The 23,824-nt window shown below is 45.2% G+C and overlaps 1 protein-coding gene across 7 annotated transcripts in view; it reads right to left on the reverse strand.

Annotated features, from left to right (window-relative positions):
• The window catches only part of PRKAG2 (protein kinase AMP-activated non-catalytic subunit gamma 2), a 209,431-nt gene that overhangs the window by 60,791 nt on the left and 124,816 nt on the right, over positions 1–23,824 (reverse strand). For 6 of the 7 annotated variants that reach the window (XR_014688892.1, XM_084507349.1, XM_084507350.1 and 3 more), the window contains one exon: positions 5,214–5,428. Coding sequence is in view for 5 of the 7 variants with exons in the window: in XM_084507349.1 (XP_084363475.1) it covers positions 5,214–5,428 (215 nt within the window). In the remaining 2 variants the exon portion in view is untranslated. Of the gene's footprint in view, positions 1–5,213; positions 5,429–23,824 lie in introns of those variants that run through there. The other variant, XM_084507356.1, reaches the window with a different exon arrangement.

Raw genomic sequence — 23,824 nt, forward strand, 5'->3', positions numbered from 1 at the left:
GTAATTAAGTAGGAGTGTGGTAGAGCTGAAGCTCTCTGCTTTTGTGAAATTAAATTCTGAGTGAGTTCACTGGTTCGTCTATTCCTAGCATCCCGCTGAAGCTCACTATGAACACTGTGGGCCTCTCTTCAGCTCAGCGGAGCCACCCTGATGCTCTGTCAGAGCAGACTGAAACCAAATCTGGTAGGCTCAGGACATTTTTCCATTAATATCGCATGTAATTGTTAGGCAGTTAAATTACACGGTATCAAAAAGCTGTTCATTTCCTAGGTTTGCAACTAATTACTTGCATGCCAACTGTTGGACGAGTATATACCACTCCTAAATTAAATGCACTTTCACATGGACAGCAACAGTTGAGGAGGGAGAAATGTTGAAACACAGATGGCTCGTCACAGCCCAGAGGATCCATTAGAGAACAGAATCATCTCCCAGGAGGAGCGCTGGTATTAAAGCACTTAAAACTAGTCTGGACACAACACTGCCAGAGCCTTCTTACTGGTAAATGACAGCCTTGCTGGCTCTAATTTTTATGATCAGTTTACTGTGGTGTAAATCAAAGCTGAATCATAGCAATGCCTTGGCACTTGTATATATCCTTAAACCACATGAATGCTGAAATAGGGAGTTCTTGTATATTTGCAGACTGGATTCCATTTTTTTTTTTTTCCCAGCCTATACTTTTTTTTTTTTTTTTTTTTTTAAACCCAGCATCAGAATCAAAGAACGTTTTCTGTTCTCTTCATCAGATTTAAATCTCTTTAATCAGCCAGCTTGATTACGGGAGCTCTGATAGGTGGCATGGCTTTTTTGGAGAGAGCCAAACTGGAGGACCTGCTGCACATCTCCTGGTTCCCAGGCTGCCTGCCAGCAGCAGGGTGTGATGTAATAGCCTTTCACGCCGAACAAGTTACGAGCCCTGTTTTTGACTTTACTACATTTTGGCTAAGAAACAGCACGAATAGCCTCGCAGGGAAATGCTCCTGTTTAACAAACAGGCAGCTGCTGAAACAATCTTCCCTTTCCCTCTGTGTATCTGTGATTGGAAGGGACAGTCCCACTCACAGCTTATACCTCCCCTCTTCCATACTCTGGAGCAGCAATGACTGTAAAATGGACTCTTCCAGTCTCTCCTGTGTCCTACATGTGCAGTTTTAAGAAGACTTACACAAGCTTAGCTTAAGTCTCAGACAGCCTTCTGGCTGAGATGCCTTCTTTTTAAGAAACTTCTGGGAAATTACTAGGCTTTCGAGAGCAGTAGTTAAGTCTGTGACCGTAAGGAAGGGACCATTTGTAAGTGTGTTCTGCCTCCGTTACTTCTTCAAAGCAAAGGAAGCCCCAGTCCTGTTTTTCACCAAAAGAGAGCTCAGTTTGGAGCTGGCATCTTCTCTCTGGCCTGGCCGCTCCTCATGCAGGGAAAGAGGAAACTCATAAAGGCCAGGAAATGCTGGGCCACAAAAATGCTTGTGTTTGCAGGAGACAGGGAATACTGTTATTTTCACGGTGTCCTATGTGTCAGTGGAAGAAGGAAGGCCAAAATGAAAAGGATCCAAGCCCACTGAGCCCAACCTACTACATTCCACGTGGAAACAGGGGCAAAGCGGAAACAGGGAAAACACGTTCGCTATTGAATTTGCAACCTCTCTACATTCCTTTCATGGTTAGTAATGTCACATTAGAGAAGAGTTATCATTCACCACTTAACTGCCTGAAGGTTACACAGGCCAAACAACACAAGGCCAAAGTACAGAGTCATGAACTGCGTGGCGAAAAATCAAGTTGCTCCTTCCCCATTTAATGTGGTGCCCGCTAATCTTTTGGGATGGCTTTGATCTCTTATCAGCTGAATTTCTCATTCTAACCTTCCAACTCAACCACCAGGAACACCTACACGCCCAGGGGAAAGCCTGGAAGAGCTGCCACGATGGTCACAGGCTCATCACATCTAGCTTTGGGCACCTAACAGGAACGCTCCAGCTAGAAATGCATCACCTGGACTCACCCCCTGTACACTCGGTGCAAAGGGCTGTTCAACCCACTTAAGATCTGATTTATCCTCTGCAAACGCCTCTCTGACATACAGAGACAGCCAGAGCTACTCTACTCCCCGCTTAAGCAGCTCACATAGGTTTCTAAAGTTAGGTGGGATAAATCCAGGCCTTAGTGATTATCAGAGATATCCATTTAGCATGGGGTTAATTGCTTAGATTTGTATTCTGTGTTGAGGTGATACTCGTAGAAGCAGCATCTCCCTCTGCTCAGGCTTAAAAATCTTGGTGAAACGCAATCTAAGTGCTATTGAAACAAGAAAGTCCTGATTATGTCTGCCGGGAAATAAATATTTTGATTCTTTCTTTCACGTCTTCTCTATTATTCAACAGATTTAACTATTCACTGCCACAGTCTCAGACATAAAAAACGCATACACAATCAGCTTCAAATGCATGCTGTTATAAAAATGGGTTTAGTTCCAAGTCCTGATATGCAAATTCCTGTCCTCATCCACTGTTCTGTTTGGTTTGTTTCTGGTGTTTGATAATACTTCCACCTCTGGCCCCACGGATTCCTCTTTGCTATTGCAATATGTACGGCAATCATGAATAATTTATAATAGTTCTAGGATCTCACACATTATCATCACTAATTAAACAATGTAATGAGATTTAAGTTGACAGAGCCCTGCAGATAAGAGTTCCTTGTTTCAGCTGTCAACATGAAAGCTTCCCTGTCATTACACTGAACATCTAACAGCATGTCCACTCCGAAGCCATTTATCAGATAATTTATAGTGTTCTTAAGATATTTGGAATCATTAAGCCAAGAAACAGTGATCTAAGTCAACAAGAACTTGAGCTTGCTGTTTTTACAGATCTGTTTATGGCATTTGCACTGTGAAAACAAGCACTTGTTAGCGCACAACTAAGAATAAATGAAATGTCTGAAATGCAGTATTCAAATCAGGGTTGTTGGCCTACTGCTGTCATATTTGTGAAGGAATGCCAGCGAAATAACTTACAGGGACTGAAAGACACGACAGTCCCGAGCGAACACCCATCAGCTTCAGCTTTGTGCCCTTCTGCAGAAACTTAGCTTTTCCCTCTGAGCAGTTTCTCCCATTAGGAGAGCGTGACAAATCTTTCTATGGCCCCTGTTGAAAATTAAACGTCAGCGGCTTTGTTTGGTTCCTCACTGATCTGTAGCTGCTGACATTTGTTCCCAAGTAAAACAAAAACCTAACGAGTCACTGGCAGCCCTGCACACTCACTCTCCTCAGATATAAATGGGAGCAGAGGATACAAAACCAAGATAATCAGGTGTTGTATGTCCTATGTATGTTATATGAATTTGTCTGTGTCTTTTGAAAAGGAGATAATTGAGTCCAATATATTGAGTTTTCATCCAGATTCTCTTGTGTACAGATACACAACCACAGCAGCTGATAAATACTTGCCAAGAAGTCTGTTTCTTCTTTCTGGTATCTTCATTTAACTTCATTTAACTTCACATTGTCCCAGTCAGCAAATAAAAACACAATAGACTTTTCAGTCTTTCAGCTGCTGCAATGTCCTAAGATTACGTTGTTTCCCCGTTTCTGTTCTGATAGGTACAAAGACTCCCCTGTAGCTGCCTAACAGAGAAAACCACATTCACATGCAAATAATATGACTGATAGACTGAAGCCTACCAGACATATATTTGTGTCCTGCAAGCCCTTAAGTTTCACAGTTTGTGTATCCCAAGGCTACTTCTTACATGAAAAGGCAGCGAGTAGTCTGGAGAAGGGTTACTGCTGGAGTTCCTGACTATAAGCGTAGGATTTATTTTATTCAATACTTTTAATTATTTGTTTTTTTGCATAGCAGCAGAACAGAAGGTCTGTGTTTTGCAAGGAGAGTTTGGCTTACTTAGTCAAGAAAAACAAAGGTTGGCTACAGGTACGACAGGACGTAACGAGCAGTGAATGAAAACATCTATTATTTATAGGAGCAAATGGTCATAAGCTGCAAATGAAAAAATGCAAGTCAAAAGCCAGAAACTTCCTAGCCAGCAGAGAAGGGCTCCCCAAATGAGGGATTGTGCTTTACTGGATGGCTGCGAATCACTTGCAAGTGGTATTTGAACCATTAAGAACCACACAGCTCAACAGCTGCAGCTACTACTGGGGAGCTACTGACACAGAAGCAAAAAGGTTGGGGACTGCTGTGTTAGCATGTCTGCAGAATTCCTGCTTTAAAAGCAGTCAGTAAGAGCTGGAATGAAACAGAACTTGTAGCACTTCAAGCAGGAAACAGAGCTCAGGAACCTTTTTGTTCTCTACGGTTCTAGATTTCTAGATACAGAAAACATCAAAGATTTTACTTTCTGAGAAAGAAAAAGAAGAAAAGCTGGGGAAAGAGAAACACATGGTAGTTAACTCTGGAGAGAGGGGAACTTTGAACAGATGTTAATGCAAAGAATGAACGGGAAAAAAAGAAAGAGCAAAAAGGCAGAGGAGTGCAGAAGAAGAGAAGAACAGTGATGCCCCTGAGGCTCAGGCTGGCCAAAGGAGGGAGGGAGGAGGCATGACAAAGGCGTGCAGTGCTGCTGTTGCAACAGAGAACATCAGAGGGTGGAATTTACAGTTCCCAGGAACTGCTGCGTTCATGCATTCCCAGGAACCGAAGACACCGCTCCTGTGAAGACACCACCGCTACCTGGAATCTGCTTAAATACCATGCTGGTTCTGCCCTTCTTCCTCGGCTCTCAGGTGGGACAGATGGCATGGTAGCAGTTAGTGCCATCAGACAGCAGCTGCCCCAGTCATCTCAGACTCCAGGGACAGCAAGAACTCAAAACCCTGTAGCTCCTACTGTGAATTTCTGTTTGATATGCTCTCCTTGGCTGCTAGACCTCTCATCAGCTCTTTTTAAGGGAGGTAGAAGACCAACCTAAATGAAATTTTACCCTTCTCTGAAGTCAGATCTCAGCAATGTGTTTTGGGCAAAAATTAGTTGCTATTTGGTTAAATCACAAGAGGAGCTACCACCTTAGGATTCCTCATGCCTTGTCAGCCAGACACTGAGATGCCAAGACAAGTCTGGAGTAAAAGGCGCATGAAATCGTTCTCGCCCTTCCACAGTATGGGCACACAAGCTTGAGCTTGTAGTACAAGAAACAATTACACACGACACTGTACATTTTCCAATGGAAAACTGGACACAAGTTTTACTCACAGTTTTTGAGGTAGCACAGGGAGATGGTGTCATTATAGGAGGCTTGGCTGCGCTTTGGGAGGGAGGCAAAGAAAATCTCTGCCCTGTGTCCGGAGGTGAAGAACAGTGAATCCGTGTTTCTAGTCTCTCGGGCTCATGCTTATAGGATTCGAGAGGAAACGTGGGCTGCTTGGTCACTTGTGTTGGGGTAGACGGAGAAGAAGAGAGGCCAGAGGCTGTAAAAAAGAATAATTACTAAATCATTTCCGAAGAAAAAGCAGATAGAAATCTCAGCTTTACAGTAAACCTGTATTTTTTCATCACTTTTCAGCAGACTAACAGCACGTATCTCACCCTCCCACTTATAAAAGGGAATGGCTCTGCCTTCCCATTAAAACTTTTTTAATTATTCAGCTGGGTGAACCGCATGACCCATTATACAGGGAGGCGTAGTGGCGAGATAAGAGAGCTCCAAGTTTGTGTTACATTAACCTCCCGTCTGGTCCCTTATTTCTAAAACAATCCTAAGCAGTGGTGTTACTTTCTTGTCACAATTTTAATTCTCCTGTGAATGCCAAGATTACCTCTATCTCATAGCAAGTCGCTCAAGAGCTTTAATGCTCGCTTCTTCATTTTGATTATGCTAACTGTCACACCCAACAGTTAGAACAAAATTAGGTGCAGAGGCAAAAAGAAGCAGGGTATATTTCCCATGAGCTTCAGCCTGCTTTCTATAAGGCTCGTGGCAGTGCCTTTATACAAACCAGAATTGTTTTCAGCAGCCTTTGAGGAGAAAGACTATTCTTATCTTTTTGCTGAAAATCATTATCAGCAGGAGATAATTTGTCTTGTGAGCATCCTGTTTTTATTTGACACATGTATCTACCCCAGCTGTATTTTAGGTTATGTTCTTAGGGCAGGTCTGAGCTGTGATCAGACAGGTAATTTAAGCTGTATTTATTACCCGTTTAAGAACAAGCAGACATCTACATCCAATTAGAAAATTCATTACAACATCCGTGTTTCTTGTTATAACATACACATACATGTCTATGACATAGATCTGTTTGTGTGTCGGCAAACAAAGGATGACTCTTTTGCCAGCATGAGCAGAGCTTCATATTTTTAAGTGGGCTATGGGCACCTGTATGACCTCTGAATTTGGTTCTCTTCCTGTGCTTCCAGAGATCTGTGTAGGTAATCAGTTAGTCCATAGGATTCAAGTCCACTGACAAGGAACAGACAGCTTTTAATAAGCAGAAAATCCCAAGCCATTCCAACAAATGCTTCGGAACAATGCATCTTCATGGCAAGTTTGGTTCAAGCTTTCAGGGTTTCACCAGAGACTTTTGCACACCTCCATTCAAACACTTTGCACTGGTTTACACTCAACCTCTGCTGGTTCTTGCTTTCAGCCTAGGGCAAGGTGTATTAGTACAGCTCACTTTATTCCCAAAGCACTTCTGTAATCAAATGTCTGATTCACACCAAGAAGCCTGGTTGAATGAACCCTCGGGAATGTTTTTCTATCCTGACTTCCATTGATGACCTCAAAGGATGTTCGCTACCTCTCAGTGCCACTGTTCTACCCCAGAAGACAGCATTTTAAAGGAAACTTTGTATTTATGGCAGGTAAGCAATAAAACTCATTACTAACTAAGATGCTAGAGTCAGAAGACTAGCAATCCAGCTACTCAGGAAGGGATTTATTACTTGAAGAAATAATTACTCCTGACATATCTAGGAATTAATGAGGAATTCAGGTAACGGTTCTTTTAATATCATTGTTCATTAAAAACAACCTTTCTTGGTGGCTTTTAGATATGAAAAGACATAATAGAATCACTGATCAGGAAACTCAAAATGATTAAGCTCTAAGATGTTTTATTTGTAGTGGTATTAGTGTTGTAGTGTGATATATTTTTTCAAGAAAATCCTAACTCTCACTGAAAAATTTTAGCTTTATTGGAATCAAAAAGGACCCCATATTCACTCCTTCTCTTCATTACAGAGACTTGCAGCTCTGCTGATCAAGCAGCAGTAATCACATATCTAGTGGAGAGTGGGTGTTGTAGGCAGATAGAAATGTTGGCTAATGTGACATGCCACAAGGAGAGGCAAGAAGAAATGCCCTGGTTGTTTTGAATGTCCTTAGCTTCGACTGATTTCAGTGAGGTTGGGGAGTGTTCCATATGCTGAAGGATTAAAAGGACAGTTTTTGCTTGCACATCTAGATAAACAGTTCTGGGGAAGATGCTCTTATCTTCTGTGTTTTTATGGGTGTACAAATGTTTCCTAAGCACTTAGATTGAGGTTTGAGGTGAATGGTAGCTGTAATTGTTGCAAATGGAAAACCACTAAAAGGGAGAAAAACACCATTAGATCTTAAAGTCTTACTACCGGGATGTGTTCATTATGTGCTAATGTATCAGCAAGTCTACAGAAACGATTTCCAGTATCAGCAAGCTCTGCCAAAAGAGTAATTACCAGACATAAGGGAACCACATATTCACAGCCCTAACAAGGCTGGCATACAAGCATAGAGGACAGCTATAGGACACAGGAAGATGTGGATCAAAGGAGACCAAGGAAGTAACATCTCTTACATCTCATGAAAACTATTGTCGCCTCATTATAAATGTGTAACAGCACAGCCAGGAAAAGTTCCTTACAGACAGCGTGGCTTCCATTTTATAACAGCGTTCACTGATGGTGAACTTCCTCGTGGATGGCAGCTTGGGAAACTTGGCACGAGTTTTATAGATGACGAATGCCTGTGACTCCAGCAACTTCACTGAGAGCACTTTGATCCTCTGAACCGGCTGTTTCTCCTAGGCTCTTAAAACATAAGTGCTCAAAGTGAGGCACATTTGAGATTTAATTTTTCTATGACTCAATTGCCTCAAAGAGATGGAGGGAAAGTCATAATTATTTTGCAGGGAATTTGATTAAATTATGTAATTAGACATTTTCAACATTTGCTATTTAAAAGCCTCCCTCATGGCATTATTGTGGTATATATTTTGTTTACACTTCTAGAATACTGAGATGGAAGGAATAATCCTGTAGGAAATGTTAAATAGCTTTATGATTGTTAAAACAAAAGACTTAGCTGCTATGATACAGCTCAGTATCCTAAACCCTACAAAGAATTTTGTGAAAGCCTGTGACATGAAAGGATGAAAATTTCTAATATATCCCCAAACTACAATCAGTTCAGGAGTAACAGAACTTTGTGTTAACTTAATCCTATTGAACTGCCTTCTAAACAGATGGCATTGGTGTAAATATATAGGTACATGTATTTGCAGTAGCTGCACTTGTCTACGACAGAAGAAACTGTAGAGACAAGATACATCGTGTATCCCAGGGCTGAAAACAATTTGTTTTTAAGAAAGTACATGTTAAACAATTAGGCCAGCCACCATTTCTAGACTTTTCTATAATGTAGCTGAAAAAATGCAGTATGTATCTAGGATTTTGGAGAAGAAACAGTCTTTGAGGTTGCCTGCATACTCCTCCGGTCCTGATAAGGAGATGAACTGACATGCCAAGTAATTATCTCTAATGCTAATGCTTCTTTCATCAGACAATGAAATGACTAATCAAGTGTGGTATTTTCATGTTAGCAAACTAAATAACTCTTCCTTTTTTTCCATTAGATTAACAAAACAATTTTAGACAAAAAGGAGGAAATTCTAGTAGATTAGGTACTATATCACTGGTCAACAGAAGGTTTTATCCCATGTTCTTGATTGTCCCAGTCCATTTTTATAATATAATCACAGAATATCCCAAGCTGGGGGGACCCACAGGGACCATCGAGTCCAATTCTTGGCTCCACACAGGACCACCCCAAAACCAGACCCTGTGTCTGAGAGCGGTGTCCAAATGCTCCTTGAACTCCTGCAGCTCAGCGCCATGCCCATGTCCCTGGGGATCCTGTCCCAGGGCCCGACTACCTCTGGGTGCAGACCCTTTCCCTAACCCCCAGCCTGACCCTCCCCTGTCCCAGCTCCATGCTGTCTCCTCGGGTCCTGTCGCTGTCCCCAGAGAGCAGAGCTCAGCGCCTGCCCCTCCGTTCCCCTCGTGAGGGAGCTGCAGGCCGCCATGAGGCCTCCCCTCAGCCTGCTCTGCTCGGGGCTGAACAAACCAAGAACCTCAGCTGCTCCTCATACATCTTTCCTTCCAGACCATTCACCATCTTTCTAGCCCTCCTTTGGACATTCTCTAATAGTTTTATGTCCCTCTTATATTGTGCTACACAAAACTGCACATGGTATTTGAGGTGAGGCCACACAGCACAGAGCAGAGCAGGACAATCCCTTCCCTCCAGCAGCAAGCCATGCCCGATGCACCCCAGGACACAGCCAGCCCTTTTGGCTGCCAGGGCACACTGTTAGCTCACATTCGTCTTGCTGTCAACCAGAACCCCCACATCCCATGGGACTGGCTCCCCACATCCTGGCTTCTCCCCAGCCTCTTGTTCCCCAGTCTGCACATTATAACCAGGGTTGCCCTTCCTAGGTGCAGAATCCATCACTTGCTTTTGTTAAACGTCCTATTGTTGGTGATTGCCCAGCCCTCTCTGACTTGTCAAGATCTCCCTGTAAGACCTCTCCACCCTCGAAGGAGTCAACAGCATCTCCTAATTTGTATCACCCACCAACTTATTTACTGTGCAGTTGAGTCCTACATCCAAGTCATTTATGAAAACATTAAAGAGAACTGGCCCTAAAATGGAGCCCTGTGGAACCCCACTAATGGCTGCCTGCCAGCCTGAGTAACCCCATTTGCTATAACCCTTTCAGCCTGACCCATCAGCCAATCGTTCCCCCGTCATATTATGCACTTGTCTAGCTGTATGCTGGATATTCTGTCCGGAAGGATACTGCGAGAGACACTACTGAAAGCTTTACTAAAATCCCCAAGAAATCACATCTAGTGGCTTCCTTTAACTGGATGGGTAACCTTGTCAGAGAAGGAAATAAACAGTCCGTGTTTTGCTTTTTTTCTGGTTCATCTTGCCATTTAATTCCTGGTGGCAAAACAAGTCCAAAAAAAAAAAAAGAGGATAACTTTGTGGTCTCCTTACTGATGAGTTGTAAGTCCTAATGTTTGTGTAATTGAATATGCATATGAATAAAAATAATCTCAAGAGTATACAAATGTAGTGCTTAATTGAATCTGTGTGAAGAAGCAACCTACATATTATAGGGTGTCTTTACTCTTAGAATATGCATGTTTGATTGTAACAGAGCTAAATAGCACTAGGGTTAATTTTGATCAAAACAAGGCAATTTCCAGTTGTCCTCCCCTATGACAGTATTGTCTCTGATGGGAGGCAGCAATGGCCCAGCATTCAATTCTTTGCTTTTATTTGCACAGCCTCAGCTTGGATCTCGCTGTACATCACAGGTTGGATGCAAGAGCTCCAAGAAGGTACTGCTGTAACAGCAGAGCCCACAGCTTTGGCCCAAGATAGCATGCAACGTTAACTGGCATTTACTTAGTCACACGCATACAAAAATAATGCTGCTACCTTCCCTTGCTTCTTGAGTTATGTGCAACTATTTCTTTTAAATAAAGCCCTTATTTTGCACGGTATTAAATTCTACATCCACCTACTTGGGCATTCGGATTCACAGCAGCCTTCCACAGATACATAACAGGAAAGGATAAAGCGCTCCATTGTCAGTCCCATACTCCCAGGAGAAGAAGGGTGGCTGCCCTCCTGCATTCCCCGGGTGACACCCACAATTAATTCTGTCACCTGCATTTCATGCCTGACCTGGCAGGATGCATCTGGTGGCTTCTGGGAGGAAGGATGCTCACAGCCCAGTGATTCCTGCCAAAGCCTCCCTTTTATTTATCAGCAGTGCTGTGTGGTTCTGCTCAGAGCTCTAACCAGCCCCTTTCCAGAAAGAAAAAAACATCCTCTGCCCCCATGGACCTTTGGAGCCTCCTGCCCACACGTTACGTTACTAGAGATTTCAGGGATGAACTAATGATCCTTCACAAAAGGGTGGGTCTGGACAGAGCTGAACTGCCCTGTTGAGGGTCCAAAGGATATAGCCAGCAGCCTGCTGTCAAACATTTCATTTGTATTTATGCGCTTAAGATGGAGTTGCTAAAACTGGTGAAAGTTACTGGCAATGACAAATAAATCACTTTCACAGTTTGCATCTTCCTAGGAATCACACGTCGGTATTCTCTCGTCCTGTACATGAGCAAGTAAATAATGCCATTGCTGACAATAAAAAATGGCTTTCCAGGTTTCTACATAGAGATGTACTCGTTTACCATTTAGGATGAAACATCTCAAAAAAAAAAAAAAAAAAAAAAAAAGGAGGGAGGGGGGTGTTTCCATTTGCAGTGTCTCCAAGTGACACTTTTTGTCTGATTCCTTCCCAGGACAACATCGTCCTTTCATTTGCATTCTTCAGCTGGCAGTGAAACAGAGAAGTAGGCAGGCTGTGGCTGCTGAATTTTAAGCAGTCAGAAGCACAAGTGAATCCGAGCTGAGCCTGCTGTTCATTAAGCTGATTCACTCTTCAGACACAATACTGTGTTAATTTTGACACATAAGCAAATTGATGCAAATTATGTGAAATGAAGTTTAATGCCACTTAATGGCAGTAAAACTATGAGCCCGTAAGCAGGTAAATGGCTGTTTCTATTCAAGTCGTGTTGGTGACATTGACACTAAATGTTGTAAAACACATTAGTTAAAAACAAACCTGAAAAATAATCTTATTAGTTATTATATTCTGAAGTATGATGGAGCAGCATCTACCCTATCTGCATTTGCTTCTGTCTTAATGAAGCAATGCCATGGCTCTTCATCTAGCTGGTGCAGTGTTCAGAGAGAGACTTGGTTGTTTTCAAAATGATATTAATAATAGTAATAAAAAAGGAGTAAAATATATCCTTCAAATCACTGCATGAGCAGCCTGGATCAGTCTGATGGGCTCCCAGCCACCTGGGATCTCACCTGCAGAGCTTCCCTGTCCCACTGCAGGCGCACCCTTGCAGCTGGTTTCTGTCTCATGGTGCCTCAAGCTTTGCACTTTCTAATTTATTCAATTTCAAATTTCAAAGGGACCTCAAAGCCCACCCAGTGCCACCCCCTGCCATGGATAGGGACCCCTCCCACCAGCCCAGGCTGCCCCCAGCCCCATCCAGCCTGGTCTTGGGCACTGCCAGGGATGGGACCGCAAGTCCCTCATACAGTCAGGTTGGTAACCAGGTAAGTATGAACCCTACACTTTTCCTCTTGATTTGTTGCCCAGGCACCCTCTATTGTCCCCCATCCAGGACAAAACACTGGGCCAGACAGACTTTTGGTCTGAGCTACCTTTGGTGCCTTCATGTGCCACGGACCGGTATCGTGTCATCAGGCTGCACCAAATGCTCTGTAGCCCTGAGGATATTCACCGGTGGGGCAAACAGAGAGCACAGGGAGCACTTTCAGAGATCCAAACCCCCACATTGACCCTGTGCTTTCATGCTTAGTTCATAATAGTTATTCTCCCCACCCAGATAAGTTTTGTAACTTTGTTTTTTTTTGCATTGCTTGTTTCCAACAGACTTGCATTTTTCCTATATTCAGCAGCAAAAATTATATCAGAATATACACATACACCAGGGAGCCTTATTGTCAGGAGAGACATGGCTGTTAAGGACTGTGAACTGGGGCTTTTGGAGCAACAGGCAAGCATCAGAAAGTAGTGCATAGGATCCAGAGATCTATACAGTTACGAATTTGCTGCTTTTCAAAGAACAAAACGTTCCTCACAGTGTGATTTTTCAGGTTCTCATGGGCAGGAAGTGCTGCAGCTGTGACTGAGGTCTCAGCCTGGTCTCTAACTCTCAGCTTTCTGTGACCCCTTCTCCTTTGTCTTGCAAATGCTGGAGAGAGCACCAGATGCAAGCAGAGAAACAGTGGTGAGCTGCAAGCTGGATGGGAAAGGACAGCTTTCTATTTTTTTTTTCCCAAGACAAATGCAAATTCCACTGCTGTTTGACAGCCTCCCAGGTGATAAATGAAGAGGTCCTGGTCACGGTTGAGGTAGCCACTGGGTAAATGCCTGGCCAGGCCCAAGCAGTGAGATCAGTGCAGTAATTATACTGAGAGATGCAGCACCAGGAATCTACCAGACACTGGCCAGCAAGTGTGGGCAGAGAAATTGAACCATGCACCTTGCCAGCGCAAGTGGCAATGATGGGAGTGAAGCATCAACAGTGATCCTCAGCAGGGAACAGCACCGCGGGGAAATGCCCTACAGAACCATGAGAAGCAGAAGCAGGAGACTTGGCTGTGCATCCCTCTGAGAAGAACACATGAGCAGCAAATGCCTTACCCTCCTGTGCATCCATCGCCCATGGAGCACGGGATCAAGAAGGCTGGGAATACCAGCCCTGCACTTTCTGAATCACCTGGCTGACTTTGCAGTCCTGCTGCTGACAGCAGGACAACAGGGGTTTAGGATTGCCACCTTCCAAAGCACTCTTGCTGTACGCAAACCCAGGACTGCTGCTGATGGGATGTGACATCCTGCGAGCGCTGCCTCGGGGCAGCCACCGAGTTATAACGAGGGCTCACTGGGCAGTCCTGTGAGACAAATCTGAAAAGTCACTGGAATGAAAATCAATCAGTCCTCTTCATTCAATCTGCTCCGTAAGGACGCATGACATCTGTGCAAACACCCGGTTTCTTTTCGTGATCCAAAGCAGATGACTCATGGGCGTGCGCCAATCCGTGCAAATAAGCCACGTGCAATAGCTGACCCTTATCAACACAATGATAACCGCTAAAAGAAAAGCCTCTGCTGACTTCCCAGCCTGGTATCAGCACGTCAGGCAGGCACAGCGCTACATCACATGGCAGAGATTCACATGGCCACTTGTACTATGCGCTGGTTATAGCCGGCTGCTGTGAGAAACAATGCCTACAGCAGGACGACTTTATTTACTTAATACACCACCTGGCTTTTTAAACTTTCACAGAGGACTTTGTGTTCAGCATCAGAGGCTTTAATGAAATAACTTTCTTCTTTTTTTTTTTTTTTTTCATTTTAGCAAAGCTGGGTCTGGCTGCTCAAGCTAACGTTCAACAGCTCCTTCCACATGAACCTCAGCTGTCCAGTCTAGGTTTTCCATAGTGCTTTGTTTCAAGTTGAGCAAAATCCTTCCTTGCTGCTGCAGAAAGCTGTAAACTGCCTTTCCGTGGTGATATTTCAGGAGCCAGCACTGTGTCTCTCCATCAAACTAGAGGAGAGGCTGCTACAACTGCTCTCTGCCCCAGCACCCTCTCCTTGGGTTCGTTCAATGCCTCCTGCTTTGCACGGCACAAGCTGCAAACCGCAGCGTTATCGTCATCATTCGTGTTTTGTTTCTGGTAGCACCAGGCAAATATAGTGGATAACACAGGCCCTGACCTGAAGGATTTATATTTGGATGGGCAAAGGAGAATAAGAGGGAAATTAAGGGAGGAGAGAAGGGAGGGGCAATGCTGTGTGCGCAACATACAAACACAGGTTTGGAAGTAATTGCTTGCTTGCTCCGATGCCTAATTTCACACTACAGATTTCGTATTCAATCACTGCACTAAATGTCAGCTTCTTAAAAGCAGCAGCTTGGGGGAGTGCAGAACAGTGCAAGTTGTTGCTTCTGCGATGATTTATGATACACTCTTCCAACACGAGTTTAAAAAAAAAAAAAGGTGGAATTGAGGCACAGATTTTCCTGGCTCACTTGCTGTAAGTGACTTAACTGTGTACCTTATTTCTGTAATATGCTACAGCAGAAGAACACCCAGTGGAACATCCCCCTTTACCTCTCACCTTCTCCCTCCTCCCCATTTTTTTTTTACATATATATCACTTAGAGGTCCACACGGATGAAAAGACCAGTCTAAATTCTGTCCTGCAGAGCCCTGCTGAAATCGCTGTGGGTGATTTCGTCTGCACACTCTGAGTAACTGAGAGACGGAATATTAATGCACGTAAAGACCACTAGGATATCCATTTACTGCATACGCATGAGAGCTCCAGGGCTGGCGCCAGGGGAATGCACACTGTAACACTGCACACAGCCACAGCCGCTCAGCAAGAAGGCAAGTGTTCAGAGTATGTGACTTTGGAGCTTCAGAGTAGCAGTTTACAAGACTGCCAGAGCAGAGTCTTTAGGAGTCAAGTCCTGAGACCTGCACTGTATTTAATTTACCAGTTCATATCATCCTTGATTTTCTGCTCTTGCAGTGAAGAAACCAGCTCAAGAGCTGCTAGTAAAGGCACCGGAGTTGCAGCTGGACTGAAAGTCTCACAGCACAGCTTACTCCTGTTTATTTTCTGCAATGCTTACAAGGGCACTGAGGTGAGAGTAATTAAATATTTGCAAAGTACTCCAAATCCTCAGGGTAGCTGTAGCTAGAGAATGAAGCCGTAATTCACAATTTCTTTGCTTTTGTAATTCATGTGTTTCAAAACCTCTGCTCTTCTGTAATTAAAAGCATAAAATAAAAAAAGTCTCCCTCTCTCTAGCTCTTCTCAGAATTCAACAGGAGTCCAAGGATAGCTTCAGCCTGCAGCATTTGCCTCTCCCCGCTGCGTCTGACTCAGACTTCTGTCTCATCATAATTCTTATCTTGCTAACCTGGGAATTAATCTTTTCCTGCATACATGGCACAGCAGAGATAGTACAGTACTCTCTAGCACACCTAGCAAAGCCTTCTGAAAAAAATAACTAATGACTTCATGGCTCTTGTCTGATGGAAAATAAATTGCTGTGGGCCTGCTCCTGATCCTTCTGCCACTTGGTCGTATAATTTCCATTGCCTTCACTGGCACCGGGTGATGCTTTTAGCTGAGCATTACTGCAGTACACAGCACAGCCTGGAGAGTTTCAAACCTGGAGAGTTTCATCATGGCTTTCTCCAGACACTCACAGACTAACCCTCTCCTTCCCATGGAGCGGTTCACACAACGTTGGCTTTCTTCTGCCTTTCACAGTTAGATCGCAAAATGACAAAGATTCAAAATAACTCCAGACCTCTGCCCTTCCATTTCAGGCCTGCTAGAGACTGATGCTATTAGAATAAGAGAAAGGAATCCCTCCCACATTGCCTTTTTTCTCGCTATTCTGACTTCTGTTTGCAGGCTGATTAAAACTTCCCTCACCCACCGGCTGTGCAACAGGTCACAGCTGATGCCTCCTCTCAACACCCAGCTCCGTGGTGCTGCAGAAAGGAGCCCACGTGCCCTTCAGCAGTGCACGCTTACATTTTCCGAAGGGCCGGCCAGGCAATTTTCCTCTCCAGGAAATCCTTCCCCTCCCTTGTCATCCAACCCCAGCTTCACCCCACCTCCCGTCCCCGGTCACTACTACAGCGTGCCTCCGGCACATGATAGCGGTCACATTCCTGGTTTGTTTTACTGCTCAGGGCTGTCATCCCGCTGTAAGGCATCTGAAAACGCTGGTAGCCAAAAGGACTCAGCATGCTGAGCGAGCGAGTACCTAAGCAGCAGACTCATTGGAGCAGGGCCACCTTCGTGTCAGAGGTTTCCCCCATGCCATGGGGAAATCTGATCTATTTAGGGAGCTCTACCTTTGCCCTTTCATTTTGCCTTTACCCCGCTCACACCCGTTCTCGTCCTCCTGCAGGTATCTGTTTCCCTCCCTTCTCTATATTCTTCCATATTTCAGTCCCTGGAGATGTCGGTCCCATTCCTGCCCGCCAGCATCACCTGTGGAAGGACAGCTTGTGTTGTCACCCCAACTTCATTTTTGGGTTAATGCTCCACAGCAGGGCAGGGATTTCACAGCCCACAGTCAGCACCTCAGGCCCCAGGCTCAGGAAGCCCGAGCCGTGGCTTGTCACGTACAAACAGATAAGAGGGAAACCCCAAGGACTACCACACGTCAAACTGCAGAACCGAGGCAAATCCAGCAGCCATAAAACCCACACAAAGCGAACACTGTGTTTGGTGCTTTCATTGCATCAGTCCATCTCCAAGCAGGTACATTTGCAGAGGCTCTGTCTTGAAGTTTCCACCTCTCTGACTAGGACAACAGTACTTGAAAGCTCAAAAATCAGAGTTGCAAATGAATCTTCAATGTGAGTGTCAATATACTTCAAGGGGAGAAAACAGGAACAACTCCGAGTGGCTACCATGCCAGGGAAGAAAAGCTGAGACAGGTTTTAAATGCCTGATTTCAGTACATTCTGCCCCAGATGGATCAGTGGAAAAGCAACATCAGTTCCTAGAAGAGGGGCTGCATTAGGGAACGACCTATGGGCAGTAATCTGACGTCTGCTCCATAGTTTTCTTTAATTCTACAATGGTCAAGGAAAGGGAGCGTGCAGAAGACACGTATGCCCTTTTATTCAAGGCATTAATCCCGTGTGAATCTGCACATGGGGCAGACATGAAGAAGGCTCCAGAGAAGGCTGTGAGGAGGGAACCTGAGGGCAGGCCTGGACCAGGAGAAGGGACATGTCCACCAGCCAGGCCCAGCCCAAGCAGCTGCTGAGGCTCTTCTACTGTGGCAACATTATGCACCTCAGCTCCTCACACAACCTCCACCCCACAGCTCCTCGTCTACCGACAGAGCTGGAAACACAGAATTAAGGACTTCCTTTCAGGAAGAAATTGTGTTCAGCCCCAAATCCTCTGATGCTCATGAGACCCCCAAGCAGGCCCCTCACAGGTAGCGGGGCTGAGGCCGGCAGTGTACTTGTTATGCCAGCACCGACTCAGATGGCGCTGAGCAAAGCCAGCACCACAAAGGCCACGGCGAACAACTGTCAAGTGAGCAAGGATTTCAGTCACTGCTGACTGAAGCTGGATTTAACCTAGCCGGGGAGAGGCTTTGTATCTGATTACCAGCCCCGCTGCACCAGTCACTTCCCTCCTCGGCTGCACTGTTTTGACCTCATTTCTGAAAATAAATGATGAGCTGTTTTCTCCTCCTGACAAGTAACTGTTGCGCTGGAAAGCTGGATGGTTTTGGTTGTTGAAGCAAGGCAGTGCTGCAGCCTGTTCCTCGAAGCACAGACAGCTCAGGCCAAGGCCCTACCCTGAGCCCTGCATACCTTCTATGTACCCGGGAACCCTTTAGGCACCCTCTCAGAAAGTCACTTACACACAATTTGCCTCCACAGAAAGCCTGTGACATGTTTACAAGCACTTCTGCAAGTGGTAAATTGCTATGTACCACCCCAACTTGCTGAGCTTTGGTGATATGGGATCTGATGCTGAGTGTCACCTGCTGCTGCCCAGCACAGAAGAACAGCCAGGTAGTACCAGAGCATCAGGCTTTGAAGAGCCAAACAGATGAGGGTTGGCTGCTGATGGTCTGGCCTTGCCAAAACCAGTCAGGAAAGAACAGTGGTGCTTCGCCCTTCCAGCCCAGATTCAGAGGACATAAGCTGAGGAAAGCCTGTACTTGCCAAGAAAACCCTGTCCTTTGCTTTCCTAAGCCTGTGCTTTTTCTGACAGCTGATTATGTTCCTGACACCTCCAGAAAAAATAGAAGATGACACTGCAGAGACAGCATGAACATATGATCCTTAACCCCTACCAGACCAAGAGTTTACAGATGGACTGACAAAGCTTCAAGAAGTTCTGCAATATTCTCCCTTCAGCATGTAAAGAGAGGACAGGACAGTGCTGAACAGTGCTCACGGCTCTCCAGATGTTTCCCTAAGATTTGTCCATGTGGGCTCTTGTCTTGGGAGCATCAGCAGTCCATTTGCACCACTTTCTCCATCACACTGTAAAGCTGTGGCTCCAAGAAACTTCATTTTTTATTAAAAAATAAAATTATATATATATATATATATATATATTGCATTGATTAAACAGATATAAGCTGCCACAGCTTCATTACTGTAACAGCAATTTAATCGCTGCCTGGTGGATGATAGCTGGTATGTAAGCAGACATTCTTCTGGATGCAGAATAGAACATGAAGCATCATCCCTGAGTTCTGCTGAACTTGAACGGGATCCAGCTGGGAACAACTCAGCTGTATCGGTGTCGGACCGTGCTCGGTACAAGCTGAACACCAGCCCAAGCCAGCTGAGGCCTCCGGACCATCACGTGGCTGGCTGCTAGCCTCCCAGGGCTTATGCCCAAGGTATTCACGCTGTGCGTGGAGCCAAGAGCAGGATATCTGACAGCGTGTGCCTTCGCCCTGGCCACCCTGATGATGCAAAAGGAGAGCTCAGCCTGACTCCACAGCACAGATCGTGCCAGGCTCTCTCACCCCATGAAACCCTGAAGTGTGGGTGAAAGCAACTTCCCAGCACAGGCTTCGAACTTCCCTGAATTAAGAGCAGCAAGGAATTTTTAGAGAAGGCTCTGCTGTGCATTTAACCGTGATGGCAGCAGGAGTGGTAGTAGGCAAGGGGAGATGGGTGCTGGATGTGCCAGCACGAGTCTCTCGGACCAAATGGGCAGAGCAGGAGGGTTGAGGGGTCAGGAGCTGGGGGACAGTTTCACCAAAATGAGGGTTATTTGTCTTCCTCTATGCTCCGAGTGCATTCTTCATCTTGGTAAACAAAACTGCAATGAAATAAAAGGGCTCTGATGGTGAACCAAAGCTATTTAGTGTGAATGAAAATAATCAGAGCTGGGCAGAGGGCTGGGGCACAGCTGGCCGCAGGAGGAGGTGAGCGCTGCAGAAACAAAAAGGATCTGGACCAGAGCAGGGTCAGGCACTAAAGCGGCCAAGGCAAACAAGGCACAATCTGTGGCAGACCCTCAGCAGCATGCAATTAGAAAAAGGATCCCTGATGGACATCGTTAAATAATTAAGTCACTGCGCTGAGTGATGACCTTGCTTCCCCATGCCCCACGTCCCCCCTGTACTAATGGAGCTCCCAACCACTGCACAGCTCCGTCCAACAGCAGTGTGCAAGATGTGGCTGGAAGTAAGTCCAGGAAAGAACAACAGAGCACATTACAATCTGTATTTTAAACTATTCCTTCAATCTGACACCTGAAATTAACCAGTATCCAGAAGAAAATATCCTAATTCCTGCACTCAAACAAACAAAAATCACATTGTTTTCATTCACATCAATATATTCTTCTCCACTTCTTTTCTGCTGACACCTAGAGCTGGAGCTTTAATGACATTTTGCTCTGGCTCTGTTTCCAACACCACCGAAGATAACTACGTGCCAGCAGCAGGCTGAAGCAACAGTTGCTGCGGATCCAGTGTCAGAGTGTGACAGACATGTGGACGGCTGCTCTAGGTGGGGGACACGCAGCTGGGGAACCTGTGATTCCCAATCACGTGCCATAATGTGATCCAGGAAAACTGCCTCAGGCTTTTCCCTCGATCTCCTTCCTCTCCAGCAAGGAGCTGTCAGCTTCCCTCCCCCATGCTTGTAGCCATTTGGTTTGACTGGTGATGGGGATTTTTTTTTAATTAAATAAAGCCAAGACAGCGGAAATGCGGGCTGAAAACAGGGAAACTATCTGACGACAGCATGTATGGAGCTGAGGGTGCTGGAACTGCCTCAGAATATTTACAGCCATCCACAGCACTTGGTCCCTCCTTTACTTAGCTGTGGGCTTTCCCAGAGACCTTCCAGGCAGACCTAAAAGCTTTTTAATATCTAAGATCCCTCTTGCTCATCTGTCAAGCCATCCAGCTGCAGGTTTCTTGTTCTGTGGAGAGAAAATTATTCATCAATATGGCTGCCTTAAAGCATACAGTAATGCATGGCTTATCCTGCTCCACCTCTTAGGAGGGCTCATACATGTGCTCAGACCAACAGGTGATTTTGAAGACTGCAGCAGTTCACGGAGGAGGATTTCCGAAGCAGCACTGAGTCATGGCTGAGCACTGAGTTCTTCCAGATAAATTTTCCGGCCACAGAAGTACTTAAATTGTCCCTTTAATGCAATAAGGTTATTTATACCTGCAATGCACTGCGTATCAGTTAATCAAACTGCAACTTCAAAAGGGTCTGAAGTGCTTGGAAGCAGCAGTGTGGTTAATTAATAATGCAAAACGAAGTCCAACAGAGGCAAGACATCATCAGCAGCATGCATGGAGCTCTGCAGAAATGAGCTTCCATTAGACTTAACCAGCACAGCACCGCTCCTTCCCCTGAGAACCCTGCTGCAATCTATCCCTGGAGCCACACATCATCTTTTGGAGTCAAACCTACTGCAGCATTTACATCAAATATGTAAAGCATAGCCTGTAATGAGATGGGGACAAAAATAACCTACACATCTTGGTTTAGCAAACCATGGTCGATATGCTCCTGATTAGCAGTTGGTCTTCAAACAGAGCTCAGGAGCACAAATTCCTCTTCCATTTTCAGAGAGGAAAAGCACGTGCTGATCATAATGCCAACATGAGGGATGTGTCTAATCTGTAAGGTGGCTAATGGTGGTTTGGTGTACCTTTTCTTAAAGGCAAATGAGTCCAGAGGAGGCCATGAGGATGCTCAGAGGCTGGAGCAGCTCTGCTGTGGAGCCAGGCTGAGGGAGTTGGGGTTGTTCAGCCTGGAGAGGAGAAGGCTCCGGGGAGACCTCACAGCAGCCTGCCAGGGCCTAAAGGGGGCTGCAGGGGAGGGACTCTTGGGCAGGGGGTGTAGGGATAGGACAAGGAGAAATGGCTTTAAACTGAAAGATGGGAGATTTAGATTAGGTATTAGGAGGAAATTCTTCACTGTGAGGGTGGTGGGGCCCAGTCCCAGGCTGCCCAGAGGAGCTGTGGCTGCCCCATCCCTGGCAGTGCCCAAGGCCAGGCTGGATGGGGCTGGGGGCAGCCTGGGCTGGTAGCAGGGGACCCTGCCCATGGCAGGGGGTGGCACGGGGTGGTCCTCAATGTCCCTGCCAACCCAAACCACTCCATAATTAAACCACTCACCTGGATTCCCAGTACACCTTGGTGGCAGCCTGGCCCTCTGCTTCTCCCACAAGAGAACGGAGCCGCTGTGCTCAGGTCTGCAGCACGGGCAGAAGCAGATGGACTGAATCGCACTGAGATGCCATGAAACCCTTTTCCTGACATTAGCAGCTGTAAAGCCTGCCCGTTCCAGAAATAAAGCTTTTATTTTCTTTACTGAGACCTACGCTACTTCCATTTCCCCCTGCTCCAGGCATCCCCAGGGGATTTTTAGGCCTTGTCTGTAACGCAGCCCTCACCCCTTCTGCTTGGGGACGCTGGGCCCTGTCTCCAGCTCTGCGGGTGGGACATCCCAGAGCCATTCAGCACAACTTGATGGTGGGGTATTTCTGCGATTTCCAAACCGAGCTTCTGCCCTTGTTCAACACTTCTCTCAAAAATTCCCCCCTGGGGATGCACATGAGGTCATTTATACATTAGTAAGCCAATGCCACTGACCTGGCCTCGGTTTTCGGGCTGTGTGTGTCTGCCCAGGCAAAAGGGAAGAATAAACTCTGCAAACAGCCACCACCCCCCTGCTGCCAGGGTGGACAAGCTGAAATTGGGGTGCTCCAGAGCACCTCATTTTGCTGGGGGGCTGTTTCAGGCCTGCTGGTACAGACACTGTATCCAGCACCCCCAGTACCGTACAGCAACACCCACAAACCTCTCCTTCTCCACACCTGGTGTTAATTATAAATTTAAATTATAGCCCAGCGTTCAATAGCCATGGTGTTACAAGTGGCCTTGATGTAGCCACAGCAGAGCTACCAAACTGCTGGGTTAGATGTGGTTATTTTAACAGCCCATCCAATTTTAACTCATTCATTATTGGCATTACAGGCGGCTCAGCTCCCTTCCCTGAATGTTGCACAACGAGGAACAAGAGGCAAGGTTTTCACAGCAGCATGCCTCAAGCCATGCACGTGAAGCCAATATAAAGGCCCTACAAAGCCAAGTTCTGTTTCAGATGCTTGATTTTTCATTGATGCAAGCCAGCTGAAAATTTAGGATCAAGCGAGCAACACTGTACTGTAATTATACAGCCATTTTAATGCATATGGTCCTACTGTAAAAAGCAGAACATTTGTATGTACATATTGTATTCATCAATGGCACTGGCTTCAAATGCCAACAACAAAAAAAAAAAATTACCAGCTAAACCTTCCAAGAGTCACGGCATTTAAAATTGTAAATGTTGGGATTCTTTGCATTTTCTTTTGGAGGCATTACGTTTTCACAATATTGCTCTGCGCCCACAAAGGGCTATAAAATAAAAAAAAAATAAATCAAAATGCAGGCTTTTGTACAGTATATTTTAAAAAGTCAGTGTATTCCTGATTTGTACCTATTCATGAAGCAAGAATCAGACTTGCATTGTGTATAACATGATCATAGAACCAGTAACTATTATGAGTTGTAATCACAAAATCACCGATCACAAATATCCGTAAATGTTTGATTTTTATAGTGGTATTATTGATAAAAATAAAGAAATTAGAGATGTTATCAGCTCCTCAAACAATTCCTCTGGCCCTTATGTAAATGCTAGTGACATTTCCTACTACACAGTGGGCATTTATGACTTGCTATATGATGTTGTGAATGTATATGAAGCCTCTTGAATTTTATAAAAAATATTAGGGAATTGTAAAGTAGACTCCTACATCATCCTAGCAGTGCTGAAATAACGTGCTCCACGCCTTCAAAACCGA

This window comes from Aythya ferina, assembly GCF_964211825.1.
Source record: "Aythya ferina genome assembly, chromosome: 2".
NCBI lineage: Eukaryota > Metazoa > Chordata > Aves > Anseriformes > Anatidae > Aythya > Aythya ferina.